At 39.7% G+C, this 26,216-nt stretch overlaps 5 protein-coding genes and 1 non-coding gene across 7 annotated transcripts; 2 read left to right on the top strand and 4 right to left on the bottom strand.

Annotated features, from left to right (window-relative positions):
- Window positions 1-280: 280 nt before the first annotated feature.
- LOC121726166 (L-threonine ammonia-lyase-like) lies at window positions 281-3,327 on the bottom strand. Its single transcript, XM_042113400.1, has 9 exons — window positions 2,807-3,327; window positions 2,534-2,650; window positions 2,328-2,398; window positions 1,893-2,180; window positions 1,535-1,697; window positions 1,309-1,464; window positions 1,086-1,222; window positions 719-944; window positions 281-466 (listed from the first exon to the last, which is right to left on the bottom strand). Exons 1-9 carry the CDS (start codon window positions 2,813-2,815, stop codon window positions 281-283), a joined length of 1,353 nt encoding a protein of 450 aa, XP_041969334.1. The 5' UTR covers window positions 2,816-3,327.
- Window positions 3,328-3,775: 448 nt separating this feature from the next.
- Window positions 3,776-11,121, bottom strand: LOC121726256 (L-threonine ammonia-lyase-like). The gene is made up of 8 exons (XM_042113528.1): window positions 10,870-11,121; window positions 10,476-10,546; window positions 10,079-10,366; window positions 9,259-9,421; window positions 8,463-8,618; window positions 5,877-6,013; window positions 4,674-4,899; window positions 3,776-4,311 (listed from the first exon to the last, which is right to left on the bottom strand). The coding sequence occupies exons 1-8, from the start codon at window positions 10,993-10,995 to the stop codon at window positions 4,162-4,164; spliced, it is 1,317 nt and encodes a 438-aa protein (XP_041969462.1). The 5' UTR covers window positions 10,996-11,121; the 3' UTR covers window positions 3,776-4,161.
- Trnam-cau lies at window positions 7,284-7,355 on the bottom strand. Its single transcript has one exon. It is a non-coding gene; the product is annotated as a tRNA-Met (tRNA).
- A 4,237-nt stretch (window positions 11,122-15,358) lies between the features above and the next one.
- Window positions 15,359-16,336, top strand: LOC121726262 (DNA-directed RNA polymerase II subunit RPB3). Its single transcript, XM_042113537.1, has one exon. The coding sequence runs from the start codon at window positions 15,474-15,476 to the stop codon at window positions 16,299-16,301; it is 828 nt and encodes a 275-aa protein (XP_041969471.1). The 5' UTR covers window positions 15,359-15,473; the 3' UTR covers window positions 16,302-16,336.
- Window positions 16,337-16,396: 60 nt separating this feature from the next.
- Window positions 16,397-22,354, top strand: LOC121726257 (L-threonine ammonia-lyase-like). Of its 2 annotated transcripts, XM_042113529.1 has the most exons (10): window positions 16,397-16,547; window positions 16,744-16,845; window positions 17,200-17,270; window positions 17,343-17,475; window positions 18,346-18,497; window positions 19,021-19,183; window positions 19,635-19,790; window positions 19,897-20,033; window positions 21,308-21,533; window positions 22,172-22,354. In XM_042113529.1, exons 1-10 carry the CDS (start codon window positions 16,533-16,535, stop codon window positions 22,292-22,294), a joined length of 1,278 nt encoding a protein of 425 aa, XP_041969463.1. In that variant the 5' UTR covers window positions 16,397-16,532; the 3' UTR covers window positions 22,295-22,354. The 2 variants fall into 2 exon arrangements, with proteins under 2 accessions (XP_041969463.1, XP_041969464.1); XM_042113530.1 differs by lacking the exons at window positions 17,200-17,270; window positions 17,343-17,475.
- LOC121726269 (40S ribosomal protein S25) lies at window positions 22,340-24,410 on the bottom strand. Its single transcript, XM_042113544.1, has 4 exons — window positions 24,341-24,410; window positions 24,044-24,136; window positions 23,627-23,810; window positions 22,340-22,492 (listed from the first exon to the last, which is right to left on the bottom strand). The coding sequence occupies exons 1-4, from the start codon at window positions 24,341-24,343 to the stop codon at window positions 22,413-22,415; spliced, it is 360 nt and encodes a 119-aa protein (XP_041969478.1). The 5' UTR covers window positions 24,344-24,410; the 3' UTR covers window positions 22,340-22,412.
- Between the last annotated feature and the right edge of the window lie 1,806 nt (window positions 24,411-26,216).

Genomic DNA, 26,216 nt, shown 5'->3' with positions numbered 1-26,216 from the left:
ATCGGATACGGAACTTTGAAATTAAGTGAGCGTATAAATTGGTGAGGGACGAGTCACGAGGGTTGACTGTTGAGTAGCTCGAAGTGGAGGCTGTTGGATCTACCCATAAAAATAAAATATTTTATAGTCGCCTATTAATGGATTCTAAATATTGTCCTAATAATTTTACATGTTATAATGAAAAATGACTTACTCCAAAACTCTTTATTCATAAAAAAATATTTTTTACATGAAATATAAAATATGTAATAAACTTTTCTATTTTATTTATATATATGTATTAACGTTTTCGCATGCAAGTGGGGTTAGGGGCAAGACACGGACCCTTCCGTGTTGCTCCTCGGCACGAAGCTTTTTTCTGGTCAGTGTCGAAGTCGGGGAAGAAACAGTTTTTGTAGTTTTTCTTTATTTGCGCCACCAATTCCTTCGCGTGTGCTGAGCCCTTCGTTTCAGCAATGACTTTCATCTAAAAGGATAAAACTAAACATGAAACCCAACCGATGCGACGGTAAGATATAAAATCAATATTCATTATTATGTAAATTTCGTTGCGGGAACAGAACAGAACCCAAAACAGATTTAGCTTGTCCCTCGGGCCCCTTGATCAAATCAAAGCGTTTTCGTGGTTGGTTACCACTGTCGATCCTGGCGACACAGGAGTTGCAGTGGTGGGAATGTATGGTGGGCCATTTGCCCGTTCAAATAAAATTATGTATACTTCGACGCTGAAGACATCTCCATGTATCCAGGCACGCTCGGGGATACAGTCTCGCAGGGTGACTCCAACCCGCGACAGCAAGCTGCACAGCTCGGCCATCCCTCCGGGTCGGTCGGACACTGTGACCTTGAACTTCACCAGCCGACCCTCTGCAGCCATGCCGCGCTCCAGACAGCGAGCCAGCGTCGTCGTGTCCACGTTGCCACCGGTGAGAACACACACCACTCTGAAATCAACATCTCGCAACGTAATTTGGTAAGAAATTGTATTTACCGCGTTAAAGGAATTTTTGTTCCTTTTTTTGGATTTTGAAATTAAGGATTTTGTTACTTATAATAACGTTAATTACTTTATAAAAAATACAAACTTTTTTCCTTTAAGATTTGGAAAAAGTCCAGCCATAATCGCAGCGATAGGTACTGCACCAGCACCTTCGACAACAAATCTCTCTTCCTCCACTATATGCATTATAGCGCGTGCTACCCAATCTTCTTTGACAGCGACCTTTTAAAACATCGAAAATAATGAATTTATTTCTTACCACAAATATTCAAACAATAATTAAGTACTCATAAGAAGTAATGATATACCATTTTATTAACTTTATCTTTGATGTTATGGAAGGTATTTACACCGACAAGATTCACCGCAAGTCCATCCGCGAGGGAATAGTCGATTTCGATTTTCGTTCGTTCCCCTCTTCTCAGGGACTCTGTCATGCTGCAGGTTTTGTCCGTTTCTATTCCCTAAAAATATTCAACATGTATGCTTCAAAATCTATTAGAACGTTTTAGAAGACATTAAACAATAGCTTACATAAACTTCAGTGTCCGGTTTGAGGTGTTTTACTGCGACACAAACTCCAGCCACTAGGCTGCCGCCGCCGACGGGCACTAGAATTGCGTCCACATCCGGAACTTGCTCCAGTATCTCCAATGCTACTGTTCCTTGCCCTTCAATGATATTCGGATGATCGTATCTTGAAAGTAAAAAGTTTAATTTTAAATGCTGGGCGGAAAGGATTAATTATCATGAGCGTAGGTGCAAATAACAAGAATGTTACGCGGAAAGAGTTGCCCTAACTACGCGCTTAGAGGCCCATTGGTGTCATAGTATTCGCTAAAAATGTGGCTAAAACAGTCCAATTGATCATTATATGTATCTGTAAACTTACCCGTTAATATACAGCATTCCATTCTCACTTCGTATCAGCATTGCGTGATGTTTAGCATCAGGCATACCATTTCCGTGGAGTATAGTTTTTGCGCCGTACCCCGTGCATTTTGTGACTTTGGTGAGCGGTGCGAAGACTGGCATGACAACGATGCTGGGCATGCCCAATTGCGTGGCGTGGTAGCTTACTGCTTGGCCTTGATTACCCATGGACGCGGTGATCACACCTAAATTCTTTTGTTCTTCCGTCAGCAGAAGTAAAGTGTTGACCACTCCACGCTCTTTGAAGCTGAAAACATGCGTGATATTTTCCCAATGACTTTTCGGACTTCACGCATATTTTTGGGTTATTTACAGTCACAAATGTTTAAACTTAATGGGAGTGGGAACTGCTGCTACATAAATTAAATAAGTAATTATTTCTAAGTAAAATTACCTTCCAGTAATTTGCATACATTCTTGCTTCAAGTATACATCCATGCCTAACATTTCGGACATATTGGCTCTCTACAAGAAAAAGTTTCGTAAGTATAACAATCGACGATCATGGTTAAAAGAAGTAGAATTTATTTACTATATGGTTACCTGTTTTTTTGAAATAACTAAAAATATTTTTTTCAATTTTATAATTTAATCACGAACCGTGCAGGGGGTACGGAGTACATAGCCCTCCATGCGTTTAGACGCCGCCAGAATACTTTCATACTTGATCGTGCGCGGGTTGTCCGGGTCACAAAAGGGGTCGAAATCTACATCCTTCTAGAATAGGTTGATGAATATTAAATTCTTATTAACTAGTTTAATTATTTAAGTATATCAGTTTTCTCATTTTGTAGTCTTTATAAAAAGCAATCAAAATTATCAGCTTCATCTTTGTAGATTTTTTTTCTTATCATTATCATATTTATTACTTACGTTCTCCATAACTAGAATCTATTAAGATCCACTTGTTTTTTTTACATTATTTGGTTAATAATACAATAATTTACTAAATGCTCCAAAAATGCTCAACGGCATTATATTGGCTGACAGAATAATATTTATTCCCCTTGATGACATTGCATATCTTAAGTCAACTAAGTAGTCAGAGACTAGTGTTGAGCCCATAAAGTTAATATATAGACCGTACTTATATTAACTTTATGGTTGAGCCTGTCGAGTTCATGGACTATGGATGGTCAGGCTCAAAGGGAATAATATAATCACTACTGTTTCAGGCTCTGCGGTCGGGCTTCTGCCAGAATACGGCCTACTGTCCCCAATGATATTTTATTATAATTACTGTCCCACATTGTCCTCACTGGTCCTCACCGAATACGACCACCATTATGGGCGCTTACTACCTAAACTCAGAAAATATAAGCTCTAGAATCTAGCTAGATATAATATTGTTTGAATTTCAAAGATTATTTTCGGTTAACGCCAAAAGTGGCCAATTTGGCGTTAATCTCTAGAAGTACGCTCCCAATTGATATTTTAGGCTAATAATAAGTGATTTGCAATATAATTCTTAGATAATAATTAATAGAGCCCCAGATGTAAATAAAAAGGCTCATGTCTAACATATTTAATGAAAATCAATTATTAAAATATGAACAGACCATACATTCTTCGATATCCAAGGTTTAACAAAACTAAGTGATATTATGTAATTATACTTTAGGGCAGTTTAGGGAATGTGTGAGTCCCCTGTATTGTGTTCACTGTCGAAGTAGGAGCGTTGAAAGAGTAACTTTTTAAAACTTTTGTATGCGAAAATGCGTGACGCCGGGGTGCTTACCCAGCTTACCCCCTTACAAATCACAAAAAAAAACATTTGCTCTTTCATTGTTGCTACTTTCACTGTGAACTTTTTATAAGGAACGCATACACACCCTAAAGCATTATCACTTAGTTTTGTTACACTCTGTATATTATCACAGTTCAAAAGTTAATAAAAGCTAACATTACATAAATTTAAAATTATCCTAATCATACTTCAATCTTGAAATTCCTCGCATCCTCAAAATACAGTTAATATAACTTGCAGAGTATCACCTAAAAATATAACTGAACAGAGTAAAAGTAGGCTTAAAGACTATCTGCTGGAATGGGGTTATCTGTGGCTGGAATGTATGGTGGCATTGCCCTTCGCATAGTTATTCATACAAGGAATCTTTCATTACGATACGATTACCAAGAGAAATCCGTAATTTTGTCCCTGAAAATTATATGAGTATTTCTGTTCGCATTTCTACAGGTGTGGTCAAGGTAAGCCTATGGCAGACATGTCAGTGGGACACATCGTCAAGAGAGCCGACGCTGGCTGGGCGGGAATGGTCCCAAGCGCCGCTAAAGTACCACTCCTTGTACGTGCTCCTGATAAGGCTCCTCAACTCCTCCGTGTGCTCAGGTCCGCTGGTCTCCGCGACCACCTTCACCTGAAATGTAAAGAGGGTGGTTTAGTAAATTGCGCCTAGACATCTGACAACGACGCTTTCAGTTGGTATTTGTGCTTGGTTACAGGAATATTGGACTAAATACTTTCTAGTGCTTACTTTAAATGCTATGAAACTTCATAATATTGTTTAAGGTAAATGTAAATGGAAACTGTAGGTACTGACTTTCGGCAAACCAGACAAATGCATTCGTCATTTGTCACGGGAGGATTTTAGCATACATATATACGGGAGTATAATAAATCCTTTATGAAACATCTGCATGACTCTGACGTTTGTAACTCCTAAAACAGGCATACGACAAAATGAAGAGTAAGTATATTAATCTCAGAAGAAGAACTCACCCGAACGCTAAATATATCCCCATAGACCCAGGCTCGCTCCTGAATAATGTCCTTGATGGAGACGCCGATAGACGCGATGAGCTTGCATAGCTCCGCGATGCCGCCGGGCCGGTCGCTTACCGTGACCTTGAACTTCACCAGCCGCTCCTCCGCCGCCAGCCCACGCTCCAGGCACCGGCCCAGGATCGTCGTGTCGATGTTGCCGCCAGAGAGGATGCACACCACCCTGAAAGTAGAGCACACAGATGAAAAACAGACAAAAGCAAGCACCAAACAAAGCAAGTACTAGAGGCAAGATAAATACTAGAGGCAAGAGTATTTTGTTCATGAGGGAGTTCATTTCAGATTTTATGTTGTCATTGCGCTGAACGAACTAGGCAACAACGGGTAATCCATAATTTAATAATATCTTCACCGCTAAGTTACGACAATGAGTCATCAATCAAAATTAATTAACATTAATTAATAAACGGCAAATGGCCTAGGGTCAGCCGTGATAAAGTACGTTAGTACTTTAACCCGTCAGCACTCCTCCATCCCACGTATGGTTGTCACGTGATGTGCAAAGTTTTCATAATATATCACGTGCCCACGATCCTCTATCACTCTTGTGGACCATAAGTAACATTTTTGGTTGAGATCATAAGTTTGATGCAATTATGTTCCAGACAAGTAGATTATTATTTGTGATTTAAAGATAAGTTGGAATTATTATTTACTATAATCTTATATCTTTAAACGAGCTATTCTTGTATAAGGTCAAATAGCTAGTTTATTTATAAAATAAGGGGAAAACGAGCAAACGGGTCACCTGTTCGAAAGCAACTACCGTCGCCCATGGACACTCGCAACATTAGCAGGTGCGTTGCCACTTGCCGGTCTTTTAAAAGAGGGAATAACGTCACTCTCTTATTGAAGGATTGCGCGTCGTACTGCCTATTGGTCCGGAAATACTGCTGACGAAAGTTCGTTCCAGAGTTTTACAGTGCGCGGCAGAAAGTTACGCGAAAAACACACCGTGGGAGACTGCCACTCATCAAGGTGATGAGGATGGTATATTTTTCGCGGGGAACGATGGCGAAAAGTTGCAGGAGGTTTGATTTCGAACAATTCCTCACTTCTTCCTTAGATTTTAATACTCTTAAAACAGATTTTTCAGATATCGTCATCAAGCTGATATGAAATACTATAACTTATCGTTACTTTTTCCCCTGGAGTTCGGGCACCAAGACGGCCATGATGGCGGCGACGGCGACGGCGCCTCCCCCCTCCACCACGTACTTCTCCTGCTCCGCCAGCAGTAGGATGGCCCGCGCGATCCAGTCCTCGTTCACTGCGATCTGGTCAATTCAACCTTAAACTTAATAATATGTACCATCAAAGAAATTGATCCATAGGCAGTTGGTGGACCTACGTAATTTGGTTGAGTTATGTCGATTCAATATAAGTCGTGATCTATCGGCTGGGTTTGACATAACGCCACCAACTTACTTAGGTCCGCCAACTACCTATGAATCAACTTCTCTGATAGTACTATAATTAGGCTTCATATATTAAGCCCGCTGTACTCATTGCGCCAATCCATTGAGCCAGTCCAGTGGGCCAACGTGTAAAGTATGAAGAATCGTTCCTGACTTATGGGCAAGTGGGCCTCTACAGTCTACACGTTGGCCCAATTCGCTGGCTCAATGAGTTTCCCAACGTGTACAGCGGGCTTTACAGGTGCTGGTGTTACTTGGGCCTTGGCACCATGGCACATAGTAGCTAGGCCAACCATAGTTATTTTCAGGTAGGTAAGGTTTATGAAGTTTTTTGACTGAAATTGATCTAGCACTCTTGTGCTAAGTTTTGCTCGATAGTTTTACTCCGAATCGAAGGACATGACATATTTGACATATTTAATTCCATCGAGCCGGCTCGAAGCGAGCCTTCGAACTGTCAGTTTTGCGGTCCACACGGTGGTTATTGCTCGATTTGGAGTAAAACTATCGATCAAAACCGTATGTGAGTAATTAGCAAGGCTTACTTAAAATCAACAACGCTATTGAATAGATCATGTCGAGGAAAAGCTGGGTATTAGGCATTAGCACAGTCTATGGAAGTATTACGCTGTGGTATTAGTATGTCTCTAAATAATTTTAAATTTGTTATGCCATGCTGTTTACGTGCAGCAAGTAGCAACTGCTGTACGACGTAGATATTATAATCGTATGTTGTCATTACAGCTTGCGTCAGACACAATATAAGATGTCAGGCATGGGAGTAGATGGCCTGCGACCTATCTGATAAATTGTATAAAAACAAAAATGTATAGTAGGCCCTACGAATAATAAAAACTAGTAGGCCAGAAAAGAAATAAAATATATGATTAGCATTCATACTTAAATAAAAGATACATGAAAAGTATTCACAAATATATCTTATATATAAAAATGGATTTTCAAGTCGCGCTAAAACTCGAAAACGGCTGAACGGATTGGGCTGATTTTAGTCTTAAAATATTCGTAGCAGTCCAGGGAAGGTTTTAAAGTGACACGAAGTTCACCGGGACATCTAGTAATATATAATAACAATATATTGCCAATATAACAGGTGGAAAAAAATATATTTTAGCAGAGCGTGGTTTCGATCCACGGACCTCTGGGTTATGGGCCCAGCACGCTTCCACTGCGCCACTCTGCTCATGACAAGAACGTGCAAATATAATAGCTACGTCTGCAGCATAGACTTAATATAATATACTGTCGTCTGCAGGGTCCTCTATCTCTCTCTCTCTCTCTCTCAATGAAACTGTGTCAGATGTTCCTAGTCGGGCGATATCGTATTTTGCATACTCGATGTGAACTGAATGTCGATATCACTTCGAACTCAAACAAAGTTGGAGATTAGTTAGTTAGAGTTACCGAGATGGTTTCCGATGAATCTGTAATAACTAATAATCTGTGTCTTTATAATAGGTCAATTTTATTCTTAAATATTCTAAATACGCTGCGAGCATTTTTCATTTAGTGCCTAGACTAAAAAGGTTAATGACCGCTACCGCCTCGTTTGTCTGAGTACAGTATATTATAGTCGATGTCTGCAACTCCTTTGAGCGAAAATTAGTTTATCGCGCGGGAATCGTACATTTTTCCGGGATAAAAAGTATGCTATGTACTTTCTCGGAATTTAAAGTAGGTATATTCATAAATCATATCAAACAACAAAATCGATTCAATCGGTCAAGCGTGAACTGTGAAAACGTAACAGACAGACACACTTTTGCAACGACTATAATACCTAGCTAATATTACTATTTTTTTTATTTTATTTTATGAAATAAGGGGGCAAACGAGCAAACGGGTCACCTGATGGAAAGCAACTTCCGTCGCCCATGGACACTCGCAGCATCAGAAGAACTGCAGGTGCGTTGCCGGCCTTTTAAGAGCGAATAGGGTAATAGGGGAGGGTAAAGATGGGAAGGGAATAGGGTAGGGGATTGGGCCTCCGGTAAACTCACTCACTCGGCGAAACACAGCACAAGCGCTGTTTCACGCCGGTTTTCTGTGAGAACGTGGTATTTCTCCGGTCGAGCCGGCCCATTCGTGCCGAAGCATGGCTCTCCCACGTCGTATTTTATGAAATATCTAATCTGAAATAGCTATCATTCTTTCATTTACGGTCTTAGAAAATTCCTGATAGATTTTTTAGATATTTCATAAAATACAAATATCCGTATAAAGTAACTTATTACTTAGTAATTAGTATGGAAGGGCTCTGCTTTTTATCGAAGTAGTGGATGCCGCTTACCATTCTGTCGACGATTTTGTCTATTGTGGCGAAGGCGTTGTATCCGACAGTGGGCACGGCCAGGCCGTCAGCGAGCGTGGACCGGATCTCCACGCTGGTCGGCTCCAGGTTGTTCATGGCTGACGTCATGCTCGGACACTTCTCGGTCTCTACACCCTGGGGAGGCAAGTACTTACTATTAGAGAAATTCGTTCATAGTCATAGGCATGGGCGTACCGAGGGGGGGGGGGGGGGGGGGGGGGGGGGGCAGCTGCCCCCCCTGGATCATGTTGACGTCCGTACTAAGTATATTATCTAGTACTTGTATATTTAAAAATTAAGAAAACGAATTTTTTCCAATTGTTTGCATGATACAATATTTTTACAACTAAAAAATATTAATTTTTTATTCTTTATAAACACCTAGCTTATGAAAAATCTGAAATGCCCCCCCCCCCCCTGGTCCAGAACCTGGGTAATTTGCCCCTCCCCTGGCACCAGAACCTGGGTAATTTGCCCCCCCCCCCCTGGCACCAGAACCTGGGTACGCCCATGGTTATAGGTTACTTCAACTTAAAGTAAGGCTTCTTACAGACGATCGGCACGCGTCGACTGCTGTCCACGTGTGCCGTTCGTCTGTAAGCGCTCAGTCACGATTGGTCGTGATAGAAGTCGATAAAATGAAGATTCGCTAACGTAATAATAGGTAGGTACATTAAAAAAATAGACATTATACTTAACCCTAAACCGATATCCACAGCAATAAAGAAATATATAAATCACTACTATCAGGTAAAAGTGCTGTTTAGACTCTTACATAAATGAGGACGTGTGGCTTGAGGTGTTTGATAGCTGTGGCGACGCCCGCAAGCAGGCCTCCGCCCCCCACGGGCACCAGCACGGCGTCCACGTCCGGCACCTGCTCCAGGATCTCCAGACCCACAGTCCCCTGTCCGGCCATTATGTGTGGGTGGTCGTACCTGGACAAAACATGTAAGTACGTAGGTGTTTATTAAAGTAATAGTAGGGGGGGGACGCTAGGCGACCGCCCAGGGTGCCGTATAAAAAGGAGCGCCTGCGGCGTTTGGCTCTACCAGCACCCTGGGCACCTAAAAAAATCTCGTACAGGGCGCGGGTATAGTGCTAAAACCGGTACTGTGTTTATTCATCGAAATTTAGCATTTCAGTGATCACATTCACAAGCTTAAAGCAAAATAAAAGCGGATCAAGTTCTTTTTAACCCACTGCCAAAAAGGAGAATGTTCTATATTCGGCTGTGGATATTTTTTTATTAGACGTACCTAGTACGATGACGATGTTACGAGCTACTTTGGAGGTGCACAGCTCCGGAAACAAATATAATATACCACATTCTGTCCATATAACGTAGGATAGTATAACACTCTTTATGCCCTTCAAAACAAAACCAAGTACACACTAATCACTATACCTACTACACAATACACATACATACTACACAGATGTTTTACATTACTACACTGTAATTTTTGGGAGAAAATAAATAAATTATTAATGTTGAAACTAAGGGTCGAATTTCGACCATTGGGCGATGTCTAGTTATAATAATAATATCCTTAATTTTGGATATTATTAAAAAAAAATCCAACAGTACACACCCATTGATGTAGGTGAGATTCTTTTCCTTCGCCAGCTTCATCGCGTGATATTTAGCCTCCTTCATGTCCGGTCCATGGATGATCACTTTGGCGCCGAAGGACCGACACTTTTGTATTTTCATGATCGGTGCCACATTAGGCATCACCACTGTGGTGGGTATGTCGAGTCCTCGCGCGTGGTAGCTTAGCGCCTGCGAGTGGTTCCCCAAAGACGCAGATATCACACCACGAGCTTTGTTCTCGGGTGATAACAAAAGAAGAGCATTCCTCGCGCCCCTCTCTTTAAAGCTGCAATTTGCCACATCTTTCAATGACTATTTAAATAATATCACGGTAACCAAAAATAAATTTAATTTGATTGGAAAATATAAATCGAAAACCGAAAGATTGATTTTACCTGCCAGTGTGTTGCAAGAAATCATTTTTCAAGTATATCTCCATTCCAAACGTGGTAGACATGTGGGATTTCTGAAAACAGGTAATTTTGATTCTGGATCAGGCTCAGAGGCGTAACTATAGGGTGGCAGGGCCTGAAAAATGCCACGGGCCTCCGACCCAAAAGAGCCCCAAGAGGCCGTGAGGTCAGAATTTTTTTTATACATTGTTTTATTATTAACGTGACGATTTTTACTAGTAGGGCCCCATCATTTTGCCTCGGGCCTGGATGTTATAGTTACGCCACTGGTCAGGCTGATCATCTAAGCAAACTTTTAATTATTACAAACAGATGCAAAATGCTATGGATTTATTTATTAAATTATTTATTTAAGAAATCCAAAAAATTAAATTACCACGCATGGCGTTTTCACAATCCCACTTTGTATCCTGTAGGCTGCGGCGGAGACATCCTCAAAACTAATCTTTTGGGGATTCTCCTTGTCACACATGGGGTCGAACTCTACCGCCTGAAACACCATTTTGTCCTGAGTCTTGGACCAATCTCTCACACTCCTGGCCCAACAGTCTGCTTTTAACGGACCATCTTATTTATGTAGCTTAACGAGAACAGTTGCGGCTGGTTAAAACCGATAATACTATCACACTAATAGGGCCAAAGGTTACAGACGAGTGGTCTTGATCTGTCGCTCGTAACTCAAATTAGGTGATTTGCCCATTGTGTTAATAATGTAGTCAGTAGTAGGTACCTATCACTCCGACATGAATTTTACATTCGGATTAGTTTTTTTTTGTAGGATAGATCAATATTAAAATTACTTACTTTTCTTTTGAAACTAGATAAATTATAATGGAATCATATTGGCGCCATAATGGCTGTTCGATGGTATCACCAAGCTAATTCTGTCAGTCATTACAATAATATAATCAGTAACACTGCGTGCGACTTCATGATGCTCGGGCCACAGTTAGGGCCCCCGTAAAGGCTACTGGCGCCTGTGTGCAAAAAAAAAGACTGGCGCCCCTTTAGGCAAAAATTTTTGGGTCCTTGGTTTTGGCGCCCTTAACGATGACGATTTGGCGCCCTTAGAGGATGGCGCCCGTGTGCATCGCACACATTGCACATATGGTAGCGGGGGCACTCGCCACAGTAACGAGAAATTCCATTAATTATTGCGATAATGGACGTTAACCGTTATAGGTGTAGCCACAACTTAATGGCGTTAACATTGCCGTTTGGCGTTAGGCGATAGTTCAAGTGGCGGTACATCAAAGAGTTTAACGCGAGAGCGGCCACACTACAGTATCGTCAGTGTGCGTTAAGAGGAGTCCACACCGCCCTTTTTTCCATGCAAACGTTGTCCCCTGTTTCCTCCCTGGATAATGCTAGTAGAGTTATAATTTTTTTCCTGAATATCTACGGCCACTAATACGATGTCCCTATGTTTTCTTTTTTTTCATAATTTAATTATTAAATAAGATATGAACTTTCTAAAACCCAAAAAAATGGCCAGATTTTCCGCTGTGTTCAAACGTCCAGAAAACAGATTTGGCTTTGAGGGTACCTTAGATCATATTTTTTTCTGTTGCTCTAGAAATAATCCCTCTCTTTATGATCTTCTTCCTAACGATATCCCTCGCCCTATAAACTTCAAATCAATCCTTTGTTATGTAAATACTCTACTTATTGAAATTTTATGTACATATATCCGTTCTAACAATATAAAACTGTGATGTTTTTCTAACCCTTATATGTTTGTGTTTGTTTTAGATTATTCAACAGATAATCTACTAAATTAGATTCCGTTTAGGTATGGTATACCTTGTTGTTTCACCAGACCTACAATAATAGAGCAAAGTCAACTCAGCCACTCTGACATTGGCAACTCACTGAGGCCGCCATAAATAAAGAAGAAGAAGATTTGGCTCGATTATACAAAAAAAGCAAAACATAGGAACACAGCTCAAGCCTTTTTTTAATCTTTAATGAAAAAAGTACTTAAATCAGTTATGTTTTGGAGAAGGAATCAGGGGACAACGAATCGTTGATTTTCTGGATTTTCTGCAGTTGTCTCTATCGCGTTCTGCGGTATAGGCTTGAGGTAAGGGAGACAGCTATTGATATTACACGTTCTTTTTTTTCATTTCTCTAGCCCCTGGTGTATCCTCTTATGGCGGCTCTCGACATAGGCGAACGCGTTGGCCAACGCGTCTGCATACGCGTTGGCCCAATGTGTAGAACGGGCGTTCGCGCGTTGGCCGTAGGTATTTAGACGTTGGCCGACGCGTCTGCGAGCTTGCCGCGCGGGTCGGAAATGTCGGCAAAAGATCAAAGGACATTTGTCGCAAGCTTCGCGCTCCATCCACACATAGGCCGCGCGATCAGTTCGCCCGGAGCGGCGATGAAGAGTGCACGTTTCCTTCTTGTGGCGAATTAACATCTAACTTGACGAAATGGCGAACAATATGAGTATCGAGAAAACATTTAAATTTATTGGGCCCTATGGGTCTATACAGACGGACCGCATTTCAACTGCAATCCAACCGCAAATTGCAGTTGAAGTGCAGTTTGAATGCAGTTGTCACGACTGCAATAGAACTGCAAACCGATAGCGCAGCGCTACCCGTTACCTACGACGAAACGCTGTATCCTGTAACACGTGAACTTTAAAAAAATGAGTTTAAATTGTTTTAACTTAAGCTCGTTACCAAATTTTATCCAGTGTAGATAGGTGCATGGTTTCTTTAAGAACTGATTACTTCATTAGAACCAATAATAAAATTAAATTAAGGAATTTAAAAAAAAACCCGCCAAAACAACTTTTAAAAGTTATGAAATAATATTTACTGCCTTTAAGTTCAAATAATTCCTAACTTGTGTAAAGTAATATTTTAGTCCATAATTGTTGTCACGGTGTGTCGGGGGACCGCCAAGTAAACTACAACCTACAACCGCCAAGTCGCTAGTTACCTATCTCGATTCAGATTGCTGTGAATTGATCCTTAAACTTGTTATGTGAAATCAAACATCTACATTAGCGGTCCCCCGACACACCTTGACAACAATTATGGACTAAAATATTACTTTACACAAGTTAGGAATTATTTGAACTTTTTTGTTGGCGAGGAATTGATTACCAGGTGATGCTGCAGCACCAGGTCAACTTTCCATTATTATGTGTATACGTATATTGTATATTCACAAATGTCACGAACTAGAATGATATATAAAACCCATCAAACGACTACAAGTTGCTAACGGCCTTTCATGAACCAGATAAACCCTGATTGTCTAGCACTGAGCAGGCTGATGATGATGAATTATAGCTAAGAACACTCTCGATCATGTCAGCTTTCAAACAAAAAAAATTAGATCAAAATCGGTCCACCAGTTTGGATGGTACGATGCCACGGACAGATACACACACACACAAACAGACAGACAGACACGTCAAACTTATAACACTCCTCTTTTTTTGTCGGGGGTTAATGAAAAACTCAAAGCAGATATGTTACTACCGCGCGCGTTGTGAAGATTCAAATACGGCCCAATTGGGCCGTCTGTTATTTAGTCTGCATCGAGCGCAGTCACGAACGTGCCGCGTCTTGTCTTACCAAAATAAATTGAAAATGACGTCGTGCGTGTTTCGAAAATGTACCAATTATGACTCGAAAGTAAACAAAACACATGGAATCTCTTACCACATGTCTTGATTGCAATAAATTCCTCGATTATTTACATTTTCAATTATTTTTTTGAACAATCTGGAAAAAATCGAATTTTCGTCATAGCTCAGGCGAAGAAAGAGACAGCGATACGATTCGACGTTTAAAAATAGAACTGTCTCTTTTATGTACCTAAATTGTTTTTCGATGGTTTTTCGCATTATGTCTATGGTTTTTCGTATCTTTTGTTTCACTTATCTGTCAAATTTGTCAATGTTTGCAATTTTGAATTTGAAAATTGTTCGGAAGAGATTTAAGCCGGAAAATAGTATGGACGTAACATAATATCTGTTTAATAGAACATTATTTTATCGTATTTTTTTAATTATAATAAAATCTATAATATAAAAATGAGTCGCTGAATGTGTTGCTAAGCGCAAAACTCAAGAACGGTTGGACCGATTTCGCTAATTCTTTTTTTTTAATATTCCTTGAAGTACGAGGATGGTTCTTACGGAGAGAAAAATTCTAAAAAAAAAAAATTTCCTGAAAAAGTCTAAAAACAAACTAACGCTAAAACTCAAAAACGGCTGAACGGGTTGGGCTAATTTTAGTCTTAAAATATTCGTAGAAGTCCAGGAAAGGTTTTAAAGTGACACGAAGTTCACCGGGACAGCTAGTATACTATAAAAACATTTGCCAGTATAAAACATTAAGGGGCAAACTCAGTTTGCAACGTTTTAAATGTAGCCGTAGTAGGATAACAATCGCCCAAGTTTGAGCTTATTTTATTTTTGGAAAACGCTGTAAGCCGGGTGGCTTACAGCGTTTTACATAAATATTTTATCCACATTTTGGGTTACAGCAAAATGATACATGAAATATTTCGGTTAAAAACTTGTCATCAATTTTTTGGGTTCACCAGGTTTTCATACCGTCATCTATGCCCTTGAAGCAGTAACGTTATGAAAAAAATACCGGTACTTGAAACCCTGGTTGGCAGGCGCGGTCCGAAGGGGTCACAGGGGACATGACCCCAAAATGTAAGGTCAAATTGAAAAATCTCAAAATCTTGCCAAATAATAAAAGGAAATTTTAGGTGTTATCCTTTAACAGCGATATGTTTTAGTTCTTTACCTTTTATTCGTCTGTGGCACAACATACGCAAAATTGTGTCAAGTAGCCAAGAAAAAAAAAAACTGACATGTCTCATTTTTGTCAAAACTCAAATTTGTATTTGGGATTAGCGGCATTATTATGTTTTTATTAAAATTAAAGTAGGTTAATAAATTCTTATATTGATGTAACACAATTTAATTGACAAATCTACAAGATGCCGTACGCCAATCAACCATCTGTTCACATTACCGAACTTACCGACGATAACGTAAAGTTTGTTGTTGAGGACACCGAACTGAGCGTCGCAAACAGCATGCGAAGAGTTTTTATTGCTGAGACACCGACAATGGCTATAGACTGGGTACAGTTGGAAGCCAACTCCACAGTTCTTAGCGACGAATTCCTAGCGCATCGCATAGGACTCATACCTCTCATATCAGACGACGTCGTCGATAAAATTCGATACTCAAGAGATTGTATGTGCGCTGACTTTTGCTCCGAGTGCAGCGTTGAGTTCACTCTAGACGTTAAGTGTACAGGCGATCAGACCAGACACGTCACAACAGCAGATTTGAAGTCCAGCGACCCCCGAGTCGTTCCAGTGACGTCACGACACAGAGACGAAGATCAGGCCGACTACGGAGAGTTAGATGAAATATTAATCATCAAACTGCGAAAAGGTCAGGAGCTCAAGTTGCGTGCCTATGCCAAGAAGGGTTTTGGCAAGGAACACGCAAAATGGAATCCAACAGCGGGTGTTTGTTTTGAATATGACCCTGATAACATAATGAGACACACCCTATTCCCAAAACCCGACGAGTGGCCTAAAAGTGAGCACACTGAACTAGATGAGGATCAATATGAGGCCGAGTTCAACTGGGAAGCCAAACCGAACAAGTTCTTTTATAATGTGGAGTCATCGGGTGCTCTGAAGCCGGAGAATATTGTACTGATGGGTATAGTCGTGTTGAAAAATAAGCTGCTCAACTTACAGATGCAGCTCGCCCAGGAAGTACAAAATGATGCATTAGCTATTAATTAATTTAAGATAAGTATTATACAATAAATAAGATTTCAACGATTTTTCATAGTGTTTTTGTTATACCTCTTTTCATAAAAAGTCAAGAGACTCATGGAATTATGTCAAGAAATAAACTTTGAAAGTGCTTTGTCAATTTAACATTTAACATGATCAAACAACCAATTTCTACAGAATTTTAGAATTAATTTATAATAAATTACCCAAATTCTATGTTACTATTAAAGTATTAATATGTCTGCAACAGAGGTATGTGTTACTTTACTATCATTCCCCATTCCCCATACGCTGACCGGTGAACGAGACACTATAGAATATCTATTGTGTCTTGTTTTCCCACAATGGCTGGGTTAACAAAACACAGTTGACAATATATTATTATTTTCTCCCTTCATATTTAAAATTTCTACATTCCTGATTGTTCTGAGTGTTCTATTATTTTAAGGGTGATTCTGTATATGAAAGTCAACCACACATAATATGTTTTAATGAAATCAAAGAAGCTGTTGAAAGAAATCATGATGGAATTATACACACACCACTCTGTGTAAGTATATTTTGCATAAAGTTAATATACCTAGCGGAATAGAGAAACAAAGGCCTGAGCAAGAGAGATGTCATCAGTAACACTGCGTGGTAAAAAGAAGACGTGTGATACATGACAGCAGCACTCTTTTTTTTTGACGTCCAGTCGGCACGTGCCGTACGTTGACAATTTAATCTCATAGAAATCATGTTCAATCATGCTTGTGTAAGTGTATACATACACATATTTTTACACAGAGATTGTTGCTCTATTCCGCTAGGTATATTAACTTTATGATATTTTGAGAGTTGTAACTTATAAGGTTTTGTAAGAAAACAACATTATAATATATGTTACATATTGTATAAATTGCAGGAAGCCAAGCTAAGTAAATACATGGATTATGATATATACTTAAAATGTGAAAATTTACAATACACTGGCAGGTACAATTTGTCTTATGAGCTTTAATTTTTTTAAGAAATTATTTAAATCTATAAAAACAAAAAATTCCCAAGCTGTGCTGAACGTGGAGTTCGAAATGCTTTTATAGCAAACAAAGAAGACATGACAAACAGAGGAGTGATTGTACCTTCCAACGGAAATACAGCCCTCGCTGCAGCATACCACGGAAATTCCTTGAGTATACCTGTACCTACCTACATTGATTCTTGATTGTTTTTTTTATGAAATAAGGGGGCAAACGAGCAAACAGGTCACCTGATGGAAAGCAACTTCCGTCGCCCATGGACACTCGCAGCAACAGAATAGCTGCAGGTGCGTGTGGCCTTTTAAGAGGGAATAGGGTAATAGGTGATGGTAGGGAAGGGAATAAGGGAGGGTAGGAAAGAAATAGGAGAGCTGGTAGGGAAGGGAAAAGGGTAGGGGATTGGGCCTCCGGTAAACTCACTCACTCGGCGAAACACAGCGCAAGCCGGTTTTCCGTGAGCCCGTGGTATTTCTCCGGTCGAGTCGGCCCATTCATGCCAAAGCATGGCTCTCCCACGGAAAAATATTACGGTATATTAGGGTAAAATAGCCAAATTTTTTAAATCTTTGTTACTTTCCCAATACTAGAAAACTAGGAGTTAAGGAATTTCAGCAATTAAATATCACGTGGTCATACGAGTTACCACAGCAATATAATTGTCGATAGTTGTATGCACAGGAGCTAGTTAACTCTGTAGCACGGCATGTTTTGCAAGGGCGGATCCAGCTTTTACGTCAGGGGGGAGGGGACCTGCATGTACCATGTTGCAGACAGCTATAAGTACGGTACTTTAAATATTATTAAGGAATGTGAAAGTGTGTTAGTCTATTCTTCAAGTTGAAACCGCTAAACGAATATGATTACATTGGGTAGGTTGCATGGTCCTCCACTAAAGCGAAATTAGATAAAATTGCAGTGGCCACGGGCCACCTATGGACCTAGGTCCTAGCCTATCGCCCAGGGGAAGGGGGGAGTCATGACTCATGAGTGACATGACATGACACGCTGAATCCGCCCTTGATGATTTGTAGGTGACAGTGGTGATGCCGGAGCGTACGCCCTCCGCCAGCTCCCAGCGCTGCGCCGAGCTCGGGGCTGATGTAATCCTGTACGGTGAATCTACAGACGACGTCATTCAATATGCGACCAAAATTAACTCGGATTTTAATCATTATTTAATAAGGTTATACGATATAAGTATGATAATATTATAAAGTAGAATAGTCTCGTAGATGTTATTCAAGTACCTACTTATTAAAGATGTAAAAGTGTATGTCTGTTTACATAAAAATGCTAAACCTGTTTGGATCGTCGCGTTATGGACTTTTATCTGTACTTACCTACTAGATGTCTGTTGTGCTACGCGTACCTACTGGTAGGTACGTTTAAAAGTTTGAGTCCCGTGAAAGGTTTAGGCAGAACTTATTTTATATTGCTGCTGTCTCCAGAGTGTCTGGTAAACCTAAGGTAAAGCTATTACTACCTGATAAGTGAAAGTCGAAAGGGTAGCTCCCTCTATAACACGGTCAAATTAACTCGACGCATCGCTGGAATGCAATAACCTGCCCGCTCCATAATGACGTCATCAAACCATGCGTCAAGAGTCAAGACAAGACCGACGACCGTGTTATAGGTACATAGTTATTATCATAGTTAAAACTCAAGACCAGGACCTTGCCATAACAACGACACCTTAATCCCACCAGCCCCGACGATCCCGAAGTGATAGCAGGTTTGGGCACGGTGGGCATAGAGATCATCACGCAGCTGCCGGAGACAGATGCTGTGATAGTGCCGGTGGGGGGCGGAGCCCTGCTGGCAGGCACCATCGTGGCCTGCAAGAAACTCAAGTGCTCGTGTCTCGTCTATGTAAGGAATAAGGTTTTATTGTATAGCGAGCGTATCATTAATTGCTTGATCGATTCGCTCGAAACGGACATAATACCGACTATGCGATATGCTCAATGGTAAAAATAAGTGCCTTGCATTATAGCTTGAAGTGGTTTTGCTGATAAGCGAGTGAAAATTCATAAGTGACGTCTGTTTTTTTCTGTCTTTCAAACTGCAGCTCTTAAGTCTTAACTGAGATTGTATGGTTTGGTTCTATAATATCCTCTACTTCAAAGTAGCCTTTGATTAGTAGCGGCGCTAGGCGATCGCCAGGGGCACCGGATAGGCGCCCCTTTTTTAATACTACCAGCACCTGGTACTTGGTAGCCCTCTGGGCGCCGAAGAAATCTCGCCCAGGGCGCTGGTAGTGCTGGAAGTCGGAACCGACACTGCCCTTGATGATGAAAGAGGGTGCTGTTTCATAATTCAGGGTGCCGAGTGTGCTAAAGTACCAACTATGATGAAGTCGCTACAAGCGGGGAAGCCGGTCAAAGTTTCACCAGTAACGAACTTGGCACAAGGGCTCAACGCATCCGTCGTTGGTGACAACGCCTTCGCAACGATCAAGGGAAGACTCGATAGAATGGTAACCACTAATTTCTCTCCAAAATCCGCTGTAGCGGACGAAGTATTTCTGACCTTGCTGGAAGTATTACTAATTTGTCTTTAAAAACTAATATTGTAATTTGTAGCTGCTCGTCGACGAGTCGTACATAGCCAAGGCTATAATAAGCGTGTTGGAGCGCGAGAGACTGGTTGTGGACGGCGCGGGAGTTTGCGCGCTCGCTGCGGTCATGCAGGGGTTAGTGCCGGAGCTGCGGGGAAAACGGTGCGTAATATTCAGTGTTGCAAAAGTTACCGATTTATCGGTAGATCTCCTGATTTTGGCAAACAAATACCGATAAAACGATTTTAGGGTATAATCTCCCGATTTATTCGATTTTAGAACATTAAACTTAATTTATACTGATTTTGTAGTTTGTAACACCAAATTTAACATTTTTATTATTATTATTTTATTCCCCAAGTTAGGGTTATTCCCTAAGGGGCAAGGCATTAGATTGGCATTTCAATAAACAAGCAAATTTAGGCTGTAATTCATACTCACTAAAGTTGAATATTATTATTGTAGTTGCCCGCGACTTCGTCCGCGTGGACTTCAGTTTATAGCGCGCGATGTCAACAAAATTGGTGTCAAAAGCTTTTATAAAAAAAACCCTGGTACCCCTTAAATCAAAACAGCTGTGCAGTGTGCACATAATATTTCATTTTTTAAAATTAAACTTTATATTTTATGCCAAATTTTAAAGCTTATTTAGCCCCCCAATTACACAACTTTACCCATAAACTATTTATCATTGATAGGTTTAAGGTTACGTCACTGTATATAATATAAAGTACTGACTTAATAAATAACGTAAAATAAAAATAACAATCGAAAAAAAACTAAATGTATGATGATAACACCTCTTATAGAAAGATGTTGGGCAAGCATTAGCGCGATGTAAGAGACGCACGGCGCCATCTATTATGAATTTTTGGAACTAACTTAATTTGAACAAATTTTCGTATTTTCACCCCCTTACAACCCTTTTTTCCAGTAAAAAAGTAGCCTATGTCCTTTCTCAGGCTTTAGACTATCTGTATACAAAATTTCATTACAATCGGTTCGGTAGTTTTGGCGTGAAAGCGAGACAGACAGACAGAGATACTTTCGCATTTATAATATTAGTATAGATTATTTAGCGGAACCACAAAACCCAACAAGATATTGCATTTAACGTTCACTAAGCACTTTTATTAGCACTTTTAAAACATGAAATATGCAGACCGATTCCTTTGTTATGTTCTACTGGGTCGGACATAACATTACAGGCTTTTGACGTTTACACACCGATATGAGCTTCCTCTTTCACTCAACTTACAGCATCTGCATCGTTAGTAAGAAAGAGTAACATTATCAACTGTCAAAATATAAGGCTCCCTCCAATAGTACCTATTATACCTTCATGCATTTTGCACTGTAGTCAAAGTTACAGTTAAAGTTAGTTGGTGCAATCCATGATTACTATTTACTTATATATTTTATCTGCACATTTTCAGAACCGTTTGCATTCTAAGCGGTGGAAACATAGACTCAGGTTTACTGGCACGAACCATTCAACGCGGACTCGGCGCCAGTGGTAGGCTGTTGAGATTCGCGGTTCCCATCCCTGACCATCGCAGCGGGCTGGACCGGGTCGCCAATGTCCTGGCAGACGAAAACGCTGTTCTCAAGAGTTTGGTCACAGAACAGATGTGGGTTCATAGCGACGTCAGCTCTACTTGGGTAAGTTATCGTAGGATTTCACCGTATATATATTATGTATTATCTATGATTTCACCTACGAAGTCCTTTACCGTAAAGCAGCAAACTTAAGAATTTTTATCAAGTTGTAAAATAATAGAGGATTATAATTCTGCAACGAAAAAAAAAACTAAGGAAGAGTACGTAATTGTGTCAAAAAATTGGTTTCGATTCTACAAAATGTGACCCGAATACAATATGCATACTTTATGCAAAAAGAGGTCCGAATACATGCAAGAATTTAGTGTAATTATAGAAATGACAATAATTATTGTCAATTACTGCTTTATTTTGTCCATATTTTGAATGTAGTGTTTCGTAGCTATTGCCATATTATTTTAGTGTGCGAAAAGAACCTTGAGAAAAAAATTCAACAAAATTTGAAGTACGGTATGGGAGTTATGTTTCCTTAGTTTTTATTATTCGTAGTAATTTTGCCACATTACTAGATTAATCCTTTGATCGTGGATTCTTGGAAATCTACTATTATTCTATTGTCTCGCTCACGAGTGAGCTTATGGGGCTTGATGGGTGAAATGGGTGACCAAAACATAACTGGTAATGTGTTAGTATTATTATAGTATTCATATTATTCGAACATTAATCGTGTGTTATTTCAGGGAAACTTTGTAGTTGAAGTTGCAAATGCAGAACATTCCTTACATTTGAAGGACCGAATCCAAGAGTTTTACCCTTCTGCCAGATTTGCAATAACTGATGTGGATAAACAGAAGAAAAATTAATCACAAACTTTGTCTGCTTACATAACTTTAGTACAAATGTTAAATACAATTTCCAAATTTAAACGTTTGAAATAAAAAAGAATGATTTTTTGGATTTTTTTTATTTTAAACTTATGAATTAAGCCACAGGATCATCACCCTTGGTCGCCCTCGTGTAGATCACCTGTCCATGGTGCTGAACTACCTGCTTTATTAAACCTGGAAAAAGGAACAATCTTCAAATATCTATTTACAAACATTATAATAGTATCAAAATTGACTGGGTATTATCAGACTCAATATATCAGTATTTTACTGTCATGGTATTCCAGATTAAGTGATCATCACAACAATATTTAAATTGTACTAGTAGAAAAATGGTTACAATTTGTTTTAGTGAAAATGTTTACTCATAATATAGCATTGCTTTAAATTCATTTTTAGATTTAGATAACAATTATATTATGTTCAAATTCAAGCTTTACTAGTTTCCATAAACTCTCAAATTTATAAAGATAGTATGTACCGTTGAGGAAATTGATTCCTAGGCAGTTGACAGACTAACGTCATTTGGTCGAATAATGTCAACTCAACGTTAATTGTGATGGTAGGTCCCCTATCGGGTTGGCATTTGAATCACGCATTATAGGTAGAGAGGGGGGAACGGTGGCATTTTATAGGGGTTAGTTACCCCTTTCAAATGACACCTGATTTGTGTCTAGGAGATGCATCGTTTTTTTAAATATGTGTTTGAAGTTACATGTGACGGAACATTATCTTTTGTTAACATGTCTATAATATTAATTTTTCACTATAGTTACGTTTTGTTTTACGCGTAATTTGTTGTAAAATGTATTTAAGTGTCATAAATATAAGAACAGTATACAATTCTTAGGTAATTAATTATAGCAATGTATCACTCCGTGCTGGCCCAATACGACTTGGTTGGGTTAGCCATCGTGGTTATTTTTTGTGCACCACCCAGAAATAGGAGCCCCGCGCAGCAGGGCTCCGTCGACTAATGATTAATTGAAGCCAGTTGTTATAATATATCCATAAAAATATAGGGGGTGCAATTAAACCTTTAGTTAGTTTGCCAGGGTGCAAATTTATTAAGTGCCTATAATTTGTTTCGCAAGGGCGATAGGGCATTGCATTCCCGCAGCATCGGAGCTGTTTATTTACAATATAAGACATACCCCTCCTCCCTATAATGCGTAATTCAAATGCAACCCCCCCCCCCCCTATCTGCGGGCTCTGCCTAGGAATCAACTTATCTGATAGTACTTCCATATTTTGTATTTATAGAAACATTCTTTCACACTTGACATTTAGTTTGGTATGAGGGCTTACCTTTTTCTCTAAGCTCGATCAGAGCCCGCCTGGCCAGGGAGCCGCGGACCTTTAGCCTTTCAGAGACAACAGCGGGGGTGATCAACTTGTACTGGGGCACTTCCTTGTACAGTTTGTCGTATGTGGGCTTGTCGAACAACACCTGATTGTTGAGCTTGTCACGGACTTTTCCCTTGGACCACTTCTGCAATTTAAAAAAATATTATTTGTATGTTTCGTTTGAGTAATCACAAATTTGCAAATAGGTATTCGGTTCCACCATCAGTCTCAATATATCAGATTTTAACTCTCATAGTATTCAAGCGCGTATAATTTATAATCACGTGGTAATTATATTACTTACAAATAAAAACTCAGCAATTGTAGAATATTCGCTACATCCACATAACCTCAAAAATGCAATGACACTTTACGTACCTTCTTCTTGGCTTTACCGCCGCCGGATCCCTCCTTTTTCTTCTGGGTTTTCTGGGGCTGTTTAGCCGAAGATTTCGCGTCCTTCTTGGGCGGCTAAAATACAATGCATTTTATTAGATGGACTACGGCCACGAGGTCCAAATGTTACAAAGGGAAATAGTGTTCTTATCGATAAACTTTAAATAAAATTCATAATATTTAGATTATAGAATTAACGAATATCTATTAAAATACATTATTTCACTTGAAATTCAAGTATTTTCTTGATAAAACAGCAATTGTAAAACACGCACTCACCATCTTGAAAGCAAAAAGAACTAGGGATGTTTCACGAGTCACGACTGTCACCACAACGTGTTGTCAGTCATTTCATCGATATTATTCATGAGCAGGGCTTCATAACGTTATCGAATATCCGAAAAAATATCGTTACGTACCGGTATTTTCATAATGGTAGCCAGATAACGGTATTTTTTTTATCGATATCTAGTAACATAACCAAAAAATATCGTTATGAAAATACCGGTAAATATAACGATATTTTCTGGTATCAGGTATGCGGTATGCGTCGTGCACCAAATTTCACTCGCAGCCCAACTTCCGACTTCCGAGCACCAGTTTTTATATACGTGGGAGAGATATGCTTCGGCACGAATGGGCCGGCTCGACCGTAGAAATACCACGTTCTCATAGAAAACCGGCGTGAAACAGCGCTTGCGGTGTGTTTCGCCGAGTGAGTGAGTTTACCGGAGGCATAATCCCCTCCCCTATTCCCTTCCCGTCTCTTCCCTACCCTCCCCTATTACCCTATTCCCTCTTAAAAGGCCGGCAACGCACCTGCAGCTCTTCTGATGCTGCGAGTGTCCATGGGTGACGGAAGTTGCTTTCCATCAGGTGACCCGTTTGCTCGCCCCCTTATTTTCATAAAAAAAACTTTGACTTAACAAGTCAAGATGGTGCTGCAATTTGTTTAGTCAATGAATGCAGAAAATTATGCAAGGTACCTATGTCCGTATTTATTTACTTGTTTTAATTGTGGCGAATGCGGGGGATTGGCAAAATATGGATAATTATTTGTATGTCTTAGTATTTATTACTAGAATTCTAAGTTTAATACATATATATTTTGTAGACTGTAGTTAAAAATATCAACACATTTAAAAAAGGAAGCACAAAATTATATGATAGCATTTACAAAATATGTAGGTATTATGACACGGAGAATATTTTAAGGAGCGTAGCCCGTCGGATCAGAGGCGCTTTGCACATGACGGGGCGGGGCGGACCGGTCAATTTCGCCGCGAACGATAGCACAAAGAAAATCTTATAATATGTATTACCAACGCACACCAAGGGCAAAAAGACCGCTCGTAATGCAGTAACGCAGACGGCGCGGCGGCGCGAGGCGGCAGCTAGCTCTATTCTCTCTATCTCCACTAGAACGAACGTCCTGAACTAACTGCCTCCACTCGTCGTGTGCTTTGTGTACCACCTCGCCCCGTCGTCTGCAAAACAACTGAGTCCGTCCGGCAGCCAGCGCACGGCGCATGTGCTGACAATACAATAATTTACTATTTAAACCATAAATTCATAATATTTGAACAAAGATACTGAGCACTGAACTACTGAGTACTGACCATGTCATTCTCATTAGACGTCATTTTTCCTATAATATATACCTACTGGTCACCAGACACGTCGTCTAGTTTAATTTTGTGCATACTGCATACTGAATTGACTGATTAAATTAAGTACTTATTTTACAAAAGGTAACGTTATAAAATAACATATATTTACCGTTATAAATCCTATTTACCGTTATAACATTTACCGATATTAATTCCAATTTTTACCGTTATTTTTAGTATCGAGTAAATTTTCATACTGTTATCTATGCCCTTGAAGCAATAACGTTATGAAAAAATACCGGTATTTGAAGCCCTGTTCATGAGTAGGTGTTAATAAAATTTGGTAAAAATCAGTACCTAAAGCCGTTTCGGAGGAGTACGGTAACTATCATTGTGACATCAGAATTTTATATATAAGTATAAGATTATACGAGTGGAGTGTGGGCTCTTCATTATTTTTTTACTACTTTGACTCTAAATAAATGCAAACTTCTACCAATGCAGATAATTTTATTTATAAAAGTAAACGTTAATTAAATAGTAAA

The sequence above is a fragment of the Aricia agestis genome, chromosome 4 (assembly GCF_905147365.1).
Source record: "Aricia agestis chromosome 4, ilAriAges1.1, whole genome shotgun sequence".
In the NCBI taxonomy this organism is placed as follows: domain Eukaryota; kingdom Metazoa; phylum Arthropoda; class Insecta; order Lepidoptera; family Lycaenidae; genus Aricia; species Aricia agestis.
The sequence above is the reverse complement of the archived record's forward strand: the minus strand, read 5'-3'. Positions and strand labels throughout refer to the sequence as shown.

Excerpts from the sequence above, each read along its gene's own strand:
- LOC121726166 (XM_042113400.1), bottom strand. Across the intron at positions 945-1,085 it reads CCAAATCTTAAAGGAAAAAA|AGTGGTGTGTGTTCTCACCG; the intron begins GTTTGTATTTTT and ends TGTTGATTTCAG. Across the intron at positions 467-718 it reads GAGATGTCTTCAGCGTCGAA|ATGAAAGTCATTGCTGAAAC; the intron begins GTATACATAATT and ends TTATCCTTTTAG.
- LOC121726256 (XM_042113528.1), bottom strand. The coding sequence starts at position 10,995 with ATGGTGTTTCAGGCGGTAGAGTTCGACCCCATGTGTGACAAGGAGAAT. Across the intron at positions 10,547-10,869 it reads TTGTGAAAACGCCATGCGTG|AAATCCCACATGTCTACCAC; the intron begins GTAATTTAATTT and ends ACCTGTTTTCAG. Across the intron at positions 8,619-9,258 it reads AGCCACACGTCCTCATTTAT|GGTGTAGAGACCGAGAAGTG; the intron begins GTAAGAGTCTAA and ends TTGCCTCCCCAG.
- LOC121726262 (XM_042113537.1), top strand. The coding sequence starts at position 15,474 with ATGCCGTACGCCAATCAACCATCTGTTCACATTACCGAACTTACCGAC.
- LOC121726257 (XM_042113529.1), top strand. Across the intron at positions 19,184-19,634 it reads AGTGCTCGTGTCTCGTCTAT|GGTGCCGAGTGTGCTAAAGT; the intron begins GTAAGGAATAAG and ends TTCATAATTCAG. Across the intron at positions 21,534-22,171 it reads GCGACGTCAGCTCTACTTGG|GGAAACTTTGTAGTTGAAGT; the intron begins GTAAGTTATCGT and ends GTGTTATTTCAG.
- LOC121726269 (XM_042113544.1), bottom strand. Across the intron at positions 23,811-24,043 it reads GCGGTAAAGCCAAGAAGAAG|AAGTGGTCCAAGGGAAAAGT; the intron begins GTACGTAAAGTG and ends TTTAAATTGCAG. Across the intron at positions 22,493-23,626 it reads GATCGAGCTTAGAGAAAAAG|GTTTAATAAAGCAGGTAGTT; the intron begins GTAAGCCCTCAT and ends TCCTTTTTCCAG.